This window comes from Cariama cristata, unplaced genomic scaffold (genome assembly GCF_000690535.1).
Source record: "Cariama cristata isolate BGI_N322 unplaced genomic scaffold, ASM69053v1 scaffold12365, whole genome shotgun sequence".
Classification (NCBI taxonomy): domain Eukaryota; kingdom Metazoa; phylum Chordata; class Aves; order Cariamiformes; family Cariamidae; genus Cariama; species Cariama cristata.
The window spans coordinates 39905-50538 of record NW_009615835.1 but is presented as its reverse complement, the minus strand read 5'-3'; the positions used below and the strand labels follow the sequence as shown (position 1 = coordinate 50538).

The 10634-nt window shown below is 42.5% G+C and overlaps 1 protein-coding gene across 1 annotated transcript in view; it reads left to right on the top strand.

Moving 5' to 3' along the window:
- Positions 1-10634, top strand: part of LOC104161504 (beta-adrenergic receptor kinase 2) — a 65536-nt gene that overhangs the window by 23079 nt on the left and 31823 nt on the right. The window contains exon 3 of the mRNA XM_009699972.1: positions 6336-6409. Coding sequence (XP_009698274.1) covers positions 6336-6409 — 74 coding nt within the window. The remainder of the gene's footprint in view (positions 1-6335; positions 6410-10634) is intronic.

The window sequence follows — 10634 nt, the reverse complement described above, 5'->3', positions numbered from 1 at the left end:
CCCGGCTGGCTGCCGAACCCGCTGCTGGGGCAAGGCGTCCTGTTTTAATAGCGCTAGTAGGGCAGGGAAATTACAAGTAGTTGTAAAAGGAGAAGGCGGTTTTAATTCCTGCGAGTGGAAAGGGCAACGTTTCTTCATTAAAACTGTAAGGGAAGGGTTCTACATTGCAGGTTTTATTTCTTTTTTAAAAAAGGCTCTGCTAACAAGCAAGTGGCTTTTAAATACGCTGTGTCTTGGCAAAACAGTGTAGAGTTCTGTTGGTCTCAACAGAGCTGTGCAATCCTGTGCTGGGAGGTCACTTTGGGAGGGGGGGACCTCAGGTGGAGCCTCGCTTGTGCCAGGGTGTATACAGCCCAGGGGCATTGGTCTCGCTACAGAGCCAAGGGTGGCTGCTAAGAAGCGCTGGCCTTGAATCGAACCAAGGCAACTGCAGAGGTGTGAACTCAACATTTCACCGATGAGTGTGTTAAATGGATGAACGTGCTAGCTGGGATGGTCTGGGAAGAACTGCAGGCTCGTGGGGCACGGGCATGTAGCCACGGTTACCCACCGGCCATTTGACGGGAGAAGGGTGGTGTAGGCAGCATGGAAACCTCGCGGGGAAGTGAGCAGTGGTGGGGAAGGCTTACTTGGGGGCCATGGAGTAGTATAACTCATGATCGGCTTGAAACATGGTTGGGCAGAAGTGTGTAGGCTGCTCACCAGCTGCATTTCTGCTCTCTGCCCAAGCCTGGCCCTAAGAAATACCGGATTCAGGAAATCAAAAGCAGGCCTTATTAATTCAGGGGTGGGGTGGGGGCTTGCCATTGACTTAAGACTCAATATTTCAGAAAAACATAATTATTTGAAATAAATATTGAAGAAAAAATTATGTTCTTTTTTAAAAGAGATGGGTTAACTTAATTACCCTTCATATCCCCTCCAAGCTTGTGAAACGGACCTTGTCCGGTTGGGGATGAGCTCTGGGAATGACCCGATTACTGGAGCGGGTGAAGGCTTTCTCGCCCGAGTGCCCTGTTGCTCAGCTCCTCTCTACATCTCCCCATCCGTACCAGTGAAGACTGAGCTGCCAACCTTGAGAGTCATCTTTATCCCTCCTTGAAAGACAGTTTGTATTGGTAATTAGAGGTAGGGCGATTAATGGCCTTTGGCAAACTTAGCTGTACAGGATTGTCCGTAAAAAGATAATGGGAAAAATTTATTGTCCGGAGACTGGGAAAGAAGAACCTTGGAGCTAGGTGCTGTCTTGCATGTATGTGTTATTGATACCATCCATCACTTTGGTGTTACTAGAAAAAGCTTTTAAAAAATATTTTTCTTTTGCCTTAACAACTAGTGATCTGGTTGTTGCAGAAATTATATAGCATAGAAGAAGAAATCTTTAAAGCAAGATCTGTCAGCATCTTTATTTCATAAATAATTGCTGGTTCCTTTTATCTGTTACTTAATGGTATCATTTTTTTAATTCCTGCTTTCTGTTCTTGGTCTTATTTTTCTGTGTGTAGTTAACGGTGCTTATTGTGCTTCTCGTCAGTTCTCCTTGAACTTCTTAAAACTACTGTCACTTATTCAATGCTGCATCTGTCAATTAGTTTTGCTATTATCTGAGAGCTACAGTTTCTGGCTAATAATTTTTCACTCAATCTAAGAACATCAGTGAAAGAGGAGATTTCCTTTATGCTGCAGTGGAAGTGCAGAATCTGTTGATACTATGGGAAGTGGAAACAGAATCGCTTCCAGTATGGAGAACGTTAAGCTGTAATTGTATTTGTTTGAATTCAGGACAGTGGATGGGTTTCAAGTGCGCTGATACCTGGGGTCGTGGATGGCACGGTCAGACAAGCTGCAAATGCAAGACGAGGGAGGAATAGTATGTTTGCATTTGCGTTTGTGCTGTAGAAGAGCTAATGGTTTAAGGTCAGTCGTTCAAAAAAAGATAAAAATCAGGGAATAGGACTTCTTAAATGAAGAATTTACCCACAAAATCTTTGGAATGGTTCTTAATACTTAGGAGTTTTAGATCCTTTTGAGCAATACTCTTGGCTTGGGTAGCAGAGATTCAGATTCTGTTTTCCTCCGTTGTAAATCTTTAGTGAAGAAATTATAAGTTGCTAAAAACTGCTCTCATCGCTTCGCAGTCTGGTTTTGTTTCTGGGCTTCCCCAAAGACTTTTTCCTTAACATCTCTGTCCTCCAGGCTCTGCAAGAGTCTCTCGCGGTCCCCAGATCCTGCTTCATTCCTTGACCCTAACCGTCAGCCTCTGATCAATCATCCCTGGAAAGTTTTCCTGCAGACATCCCATCTTCCTGGCACCGTGGCAGCGATTTGCCTCCTCCGGCCGCTTCCCAGAGCAGCCATGGGATGCACCAGCCGACCTTGAACTGGGCAGAATTGCAACTCTCTGTCCAGGCAGGGCAAGGAGGGATGGATTTTGGTGCCTGCATTTTGCTGTCTGATGTTACTGTCATTTTGACAGAGAAAATGCCTGAGTTGACACCCTTTCCCCCTGTTATCATGTGACAACTGAAAAAAAAAAAATCTCATTAATCATGAGGTTATCAATTAATTAAAAAGATTCTGTAGCTGACTATCCACTTGGCAGTTCTAGAGTTATTTTTCCAGTGCTGAAGCCACCAGACAGTATTTCAGTGGCGGGTGCAGGCACCATCACGTGGTCCTTAGAAATGTATTCCTGAAGGTGTTCAAAATATGTAGGTTCCGGTTGTAAGGTGTGGATCTGTACTAACAGTCACATGGAGAACTTGCAGGATGAAATAACCTGGTACTTATTTGCAGAGCAGTGCATGTGTCTAGCTTGCTAAACCATTGCTTGGAAAGCTTAAGGTACATAATCCTTTTTAAGGTTTGGTTAGAACATATCTTTTAAAAAATAATGCTAGAAACCTTTCTGTCAAGGGAAGTTGGTCCATGTGAAGTCCAGTTTTTTTTTAACAAGCATATAAGCTGCGTGTATGTATACAGTATATCTTAATATACATACATAAATGCTCCCAGTCCATAGGTTCTTCAAAGGAAACCTGAAATATCTATTTTTATGTCAACCTAACAGGTATCAAACAGCATTTCTTACAAGGAATGTGTTTGCTTTTTGTGCTAAAAAGGCAATGGTGAATAGTTGATGAAACCTGATGCTTGAATTTATGTGTTAAACCCTCCCCAAGTGTTAGAATAATATCCTTCTTGGATGCCACTGACCTTTTCAGTGGCGTTTGGTTCCCTCCCCGCTCCCTTGCAACTTGTAAAAATAACAATAAAAAAAGGTCTTAACCATTTTTCTGGCTACGAGAGGATTTCCGTGTGACCTCCTGCTGTAAGAAACAGGGCTGTGCCCGGGGCAAGGAGCGGGATCAGCCCCGTGCCGGGGAGGCCAAGGGGACGCCCCGTCTCCCACCGCCCTGCTGCTCTTCAGGGTGCTGCGGAGCTGGGAGAACCACCCTGCTGTGTGGTCTGCAACAGGCTTGCAGGTGTCTCGGGTGTCCTGCTAGGGAACAATTACAACGTTGGTAGCTTCGTGGAGAAGAGATGTTTCGTGCTAGAGTTTATTTTACTGCAGTATTTTTTAATAGTTCCTTTTTTTTATTGTACACTTTAAAATGCTGCTGTCATCTGCTCATCTTCACTGGAACCTGACAAACGGAATTTTCTCAGTATTAATTCATATGGCGGTAACTTACGACTATATTAATTGTCTGTAAAAGTTTCTGACTTGTTGTGGATGTCTCTAGTTTTTTGCATAGCAATGCAGTTTCAAAAAGAGACTTGGTGAGAAGCGGGCCGTCTAACGCGGGCAGCATAAGCCTGCCATTGTTCCTTGTTCTCTGCTCTTGTGAACCTTTTCTTTCTCTGCAATAATTAAATTTACAAGTTTGGAAAATATGAAACAGGGCTAAAATGTTTGGCATGGCATTGTTGAAGATTTGTGTTGGTATATTTTCACACTCCTCCCACAGTTGTCTTTGTGGGTGGGTTTTGGTTTGGTTTTTTTTTGTTGTTGTTTGTGGGTTTTTTTGGTCAACAGCCAGTAGCTGGGACAACGCCAGGGATTTTTCTTTCGCTGCATTCATTGCTGTTTGTGCCACTCTTTGGTCTCGTAATTACATGACTCTAATCTTCTTTGGTTCATTGTCCAAATAAAAGTTCAGTCAATTCAGCATTATTTTCCTCTGCTGTTTCGGTCATGTGTAAAATAACGCGTTAGGTTCAGTTCCATAGGTGCCAGGTTTTGTTCTCGAAACCGGGTTGGTGCCACGTTTACTGCTCAGGCAGGGGATTGCAAGAAGAGGGGTGCTCGCCGGCGGTGTGGTCTCTGGAGATGAGTGATTTTGGGGGGGGATTTGGCAGCAGTGGGACCAGTGTGTGACTGGTGCCTGCTTGGAGAGACCACTGGTGTCCCCTCCTGTGACGGGGGGGACTCTGGGTTCGGTGGCTGACGGGGAGCTCCTTCTGCGGGGATCCCAGGTGCTGCTCCCATGCTTCGCTCCTGTCTCCTCTGCGATAAAGAAAAACACTTTATTAAGAGTATTTCCAGTAAAATAGGAACTAAGAGAAACCCTTACAAAAAAAGAGAAAGAAAAAAAAACACCACTCTAACTGCAAATTGCTTTTAAGGAGTAGAAAACTTGGGGTGGGTTGATGGATTGGTTTTCAAAAAAGCATATTTATTTATAAAATATTTCAAGAATTATGCTTTTTGCTGAGAATAATTAGGAAGTTTGGAGAATCTCATAAGAGAATCTCTTAATTAGATTTCTGCCCTTATTTAGAGAACAAAGCTCAGTTTGTATCATCTTGAAAATACCATCCTAATCAGCTAAATGAGTCAAGTGAAGTATAGGAGTTGTCTGGTCATAATCCCTTTTCTGGTATTCTGACTGTGACCAAATAAATCCAGGGGACCCCAGGAAAATAAGCTTTTCCAAGAGGATATTTAACTTGGGATCCAGATACAGCTAGAGGGGCTACCAAGAAGCTGATAAATGTTTTCATTATACATAAATTAAAGCTTTTGTTTGCCTGATTAGCGTTGCATTGTTAGCTGCGACGGGTTTTTTTCTGATTTAGGTCTTTGATAAAATGAATGATAATGAGTTGAAAGGACATGATGTTCATAGCTGAGTTAAATGCTCTCCTGTACATACTACAATGAAATGACTAGGTGGCACATGAAGTGGGTTTAGCATTTTTTTTAAAGGTGGTACATGCTGAAAAACATGAGATGATGTAGGTGGTCGTGTTATTCCTTAGTCAAGCATTCAGTGATGTGCAGCTTTTTTTGGTAGTATAATTTTGCTGTAAGTTCAAATTGTAATGACATTAGAATTAAAAAAAAATTAGGTCTCGTGTGTGTGTGTATATATATATTTTTTAAGTTGAAAAAGGGCATTTTATATAGTGATGTGCTGCCCTGTTGGGAGAGGAGTCGAGCAGGGGAGCGAGATGGAGCAGTTCCCAGCCCATACCATCCCTCGGGTTAGCTGCTCTGCCTCCTCTTGCTCCCTTTGTTCTTTGAGTTTACATTTCTCTGGTCTTACCTCCAAAAGTTGGGTGTGATTTCAGTAAGTACGCAGTAAGACTAAATAAGGAAAGGTATTGCCTGCTGCAGCGAACTGAAAGCACGTTGGTTTACAGCTCTAAGGGGCTTGCAGATAAGCCAAACAATGTAAAGTAAAAGGGTAGCAGGTACCAGCTCGGGTGCATGTAAAGCCAGTTCTGCCATGAGATGGAGCTTGTAACGGTGCATTAAAATGCGTATAATGGAAAATACTCATCAGCAGGCTGCAGAGGTCATGCTTTAAATTACTTGCGAAGGAACTATAAAGACCCTGATGTAATTTATTGTGCTATAAAACCTATTAGAGGTAACATCAACCAGGTATTCTAAAATCGGAATGGAGAAGAGGTTGCTTTTTATCAATAAAATGTAGGTAAATCTGTTTCAAAAAAAAAAAACAACCCAAAACATGCAAATAGTATCTAGTTTTATACTGGTAAAAGAAACAGAATCTGATCCGTGAAGAGGAACGGGATATTTTGGTGCATTATGTAAACATCTCATAAAATTCTCAGCAGGTAGAAATTGGAATATGCTTAATATACTTATGGGAGGTGGGTGAGGTTAATGATCCTTTTCTGTTCAGAATGCTGTAGAGCTGCTTGATAATCCATATTGCTGAGCCTTGACAATCAGGGGTACTTACACAGGTATAGACAATCCATGATGTTACCCGGGTGGTTTTTGTATCCCTTTTTACAAGTTATTGTAGTAATGATACATTTTTTCTGAAATTTTTTCTTTAAACTTTTTTTCTTTCCAGGTTTTTTGCTTTTTAAAGACTATTGCATGAATGAGATTGATGAAGCTGTCCCTCAACTGAAGTTTTACGAAGAGGTAAGCGGCTGTTGCTGGAGTTTTGGGACTGTGCGGGGGAGTGAGGCTGAGGAAGGCTGTCCCTCGAGTCCTCGGGCAGGGGATCCTCAGAGGGAAGGAGAGGCGTGCAAGGGTGCATGTTCTTCTGAGTCATTGCAACTTTGTAGTGAAATAGTTGATTCATAGGAGACAATATTTTATATAGTAATGATTGCGCCTTAAAGGGACAAAACTATCATGTTAAACAAGTCCAAGAGACTTTTAAAAATAGCAATGTAACTGTTTAATCAAGTTGCTAATTTGGTACAGTGCTCTTAAAGCATGTTTTGAGAGAGTAGTGTAGATTATTGGTTTTACCCTCTTACTGGGCAAATACTTAAAATTTAGGAAATTGAATAGGAAAAATCTACTTAGCTCAACTTCTAACAGTGCTTTCATTTGCATATACTGAAACTATGTCTTTTTATTAAACATAAGCTAACAAAGCATTTCAAAAGCAGCTTTTGTCCTTCAAGAGTTAAGTATGTTTACTTTTAATGCATAATATGTTGAAAACAAAACAATGGAAGAATGTTCCCTGAGCAGCCACTTAGTCAAATGTTCATTCACCACATTCGTGTGTCAAAAGATAACTTGGAAAATACTGAGAGAATGATGCAAAGGGGAAGAATACTAATAGAGATTAAAAGATCTTTAAGTTTATTAACGTTTTCTGTCGTAAGGTACACTGTTTGACTGTGCTTCATTTGAAATATTGATAAGAAATGAGTTCAAATTAGGTTAATCTCAGTCTCTACTTATTAAATATCTATGATACCTGAAGTTAAGCCAGGTATGTTCTTGAGAAATGGGATAAGCTTTTGATCTTCACTTGTGAAGATGATGATGAATCTTAGTTCTGCTACAGAACAGGAATGAAGTTCAAGTAAATAACGTTTGCCAGCTCTCAGTCGAATTACAACAGTGGATTCCTTCTTTCAAAAAGACCTGAAAAGCAAAACCAGTGCTTTTTGTTGTTAAAGCTGATGTGGACATGGATTTGTATCTATTGCACATAGTGAAGGTTTTCCTTAAGGGCAGAAAGCCTGAAATCAGCAAATTTATCTTAATCTGTCCCAAAGAGCAAGAGCAGAAAATCGAGTGTGGTTCCGTGACGCAGTTTGCCTGTTTGTCCCTGGCACGGCTGGCAGCTGGTGCTCTGGGCATCACCGCCGGCTTCTGGCTCGGCTCCGTGTCACCCACCGGAGGAATCGGTGTCACTGGTCCTCTGCATCCCTCATCTTGCTCCTTAAAACTTTCCCCGTGCCCTCCATGCTTCAACAAGATTCCCAAACACTGCACCTTCAGTCCCAGGCACCTCTTTCTCTGGAGCACCCACCCAGACAGAGGACGATGCCCTGTTGTCTGTAGCTGATTTTGAGCAGCTGCCTGGGCTTGTAGAAAAGGAGGTGCAAAGTTACCGATGTTAGGATTGCGCTCTCAAATGCTTCGTGCCTTTCTCCAACATCCTTTTATCTGTAGAAAAGAGAACAGAGTACGACTGTATGTGGCATTGCAGGAGGGACCTAAGGAGAGCTGAGGTTGGTGCTAGCTTCTGAGATTTTTTGGGAGTCGCTGTGGCAGGGTTGCAGAAAAGCCCTGTCAAGCGCTGCAGAGGGGTAAGAGGATCCTCCGGAGAGTGGGACAAGAGGTGGCTTTAGATCGCTACAGTCAGTTGTATGCCATTGTCACGAGATAATCAGTGAAGAAACTACCCGACGGCGTGCCCGAGGCAGGCATGCCATCCCGAAGGATTCATAAACCTGCAGAGCGTGGGCAGAGCGCATCGTGTCCTCCCGCAGCCCTCCTGTGCTGCCAGGGCCCCGGCGGGGCTTCTGCAAGGACCGCTTCGGAAACTTGCTGAGTCTGATCGCTCCAGTCATTCCTCGGTATATTTGTGACACTCTAAATATAAAACTGTAGTTAATCCTATCATAGGTGCTGGTTTCAGTTAAAACATGCACACGTGCTTTTAAAAGGCAGCCTGTACTGCTCCGTATTAATTAGAAATGCTGCCTGAGATAACCTTTTGTCTGGATTACTCTTAAGCTGATGATTTAAAATTTTTCTTGCTAGCGGGCTAACAGCACAGAATAGGCTGAGCTGGTTATCAGTTTGGAGATAAATCTTCAGCAATATGCAGTTCCCCCACGCAAATTAGATACTCGCTGTCAATAAAGCAGAATGTTTTTCTATCGTTTCCATCTTTTTATATGCTGAAGATATCACTGTCATAAGTAATCAAAAAGGCATGTTGTAACAGATTGTTTAGCCAGATATTTTTAGCTACCTCTTTATCTCTGAAACAATTTGAAATTGTATTTTTAGGTTATTAGCAAGGTGTTGCCTAAAAAGGCTTTAAATGCTTTGTCATGTACTTTTCGAAAAATCCCATTAAAGATATTTAAAGAGAGGTTCATTGTGTTTTCTTCTGTGACATACCGGATTCAGAAGCTTTTCTTTTTTTATATATGTATTTGATTTACTTACTGCCTTTATTACATGTAGAATGGTTTGAGTACATTGCTACATTAAAACCGCTTGAGGTAGAAGGGCTCTGTACCCCAGGGATTTCATATTACTGCAGCTTAAGTCACGATCAAGCGTTTAACTGGATGAGTGATTCATCCAGATCGGTTTCAAAAAAAAAAAAAAAAAGGGAACTTCTAGGTGCTTGAAAACTAGTGCATTCTGATTTCAGTTTTTGAAAAGATACTTTATCAGACGCTTTTCTTGAGGTGAGCTGAAGTTTGCCAGGAAAGCGTTGAAATACATGATGAGATAGTTGGTTATCTCTGGGTCAGGAGCAATACCGTGGAAAGTCCCGCTGGCAGGGACAGGTTACGTTTATAAATGGTGACACTCTTAGCTCTGCCTACTGCTGTATTTTTTTGGCATGGTACAGTAACGTTCTGTTGAATAAACACATAAAATTGGCTTGTGAGTATGTCAGGCGTGGATGTTAAATGTGATCATAGTAGAGGTGTCTCAGCTAATCACTTGTGTGATGAGAGGCATCGGGCGGCGTGGTTGGGGGGGCGTTCTCCCGGCGTCGGGGGGAAGCAAGCGGAGCTGCCTGAGAATATGTCACCAATGGGGACTTTCGTCCCCTGCTGTCACCTTTTCTCCAAACCTTTACAAAACAAAGGGACTTTGGTTAAAAAACCCACTGTAAGGTGGGAGAGATGCTGACCTGATGCCAGCCTGGCTAGGGACGGGGTCTATTGCAAGAGACCCCTCTGCTTTGGGTGCGGGGTTAGGTGGTTTAACAAAACAAATGTTGAAGGGCAGGCAGTTGCATTCAAGTAAGACGATATGATATACATCAGACTTTTTCCTGTACTTCTATTTTGTGGCGTTGCATTAATTAAAAAAATGTTTCTTCGGCAAAGATGTTGTGAATCGTTTTAATGATAAAATGTTACCAAGGGGGAAGTAGTCACAGATGGCAAATTGTGGTGGAACTGGTGCCTTATCGTAGTCAGCAAACAAGAGGACTACAGCTAGAAAAATACCGAGTTTAATTACAGTGTTCCACCTTCAAAAATAGATTGGTCTGAGTTTGTCACGTGGAGACCTGTTCAAGGGCTGTGAAGTACAGCTCATCCTGTAAAAGGAGCTGCCTCTGAATGAGGGCAAAAAAAGAAGTATATTGTGAAATAGAGGCAAAACAGATTATTTTTTTTTTAAAATTCTTTACTTTTGCAAGTCCTCAACAATATGCTTTCTGTTATCCTTGGTGCTGTTCTTGCTATGAAAGCGTGGCTGGCAGGGACGGCAGAGCCCTGCTTTGCGTCCCTGGAGTCGGTGCCTTGTGTCCCCGGCCAGTCTGTTCTCCCGGCTGCGGCAGGAGATGCTCCGGCACATCATTTGTGCAGGGTTTATGCTGTAGGCTGGAAGTACAGACAGCTCTGGTATGGCCTGTTCCTCCTCAAACAGGCACTGAATGAAATCCAGCTGGGCCTTACTCTGCTTAGGATTTCTTGAGCTGGTGGAAGGGTCCAGAGCAAGTCTGCATACGTACGTTTATTCGGATCCTGGGACCTCACAGGCTCATGCTGGAAGGTCCAGCAGTCAGAGCTGAGTCTTTTCCCTGAAGATCTTGTATGGTTTTTTTACATTCTGTCAGTCCTGGAAGAATTCTTTCCATAGATACTATCCAAAGGACCCTTGGACTCAGTGAGGTTTTTCTTCTGGAACTGGTTAT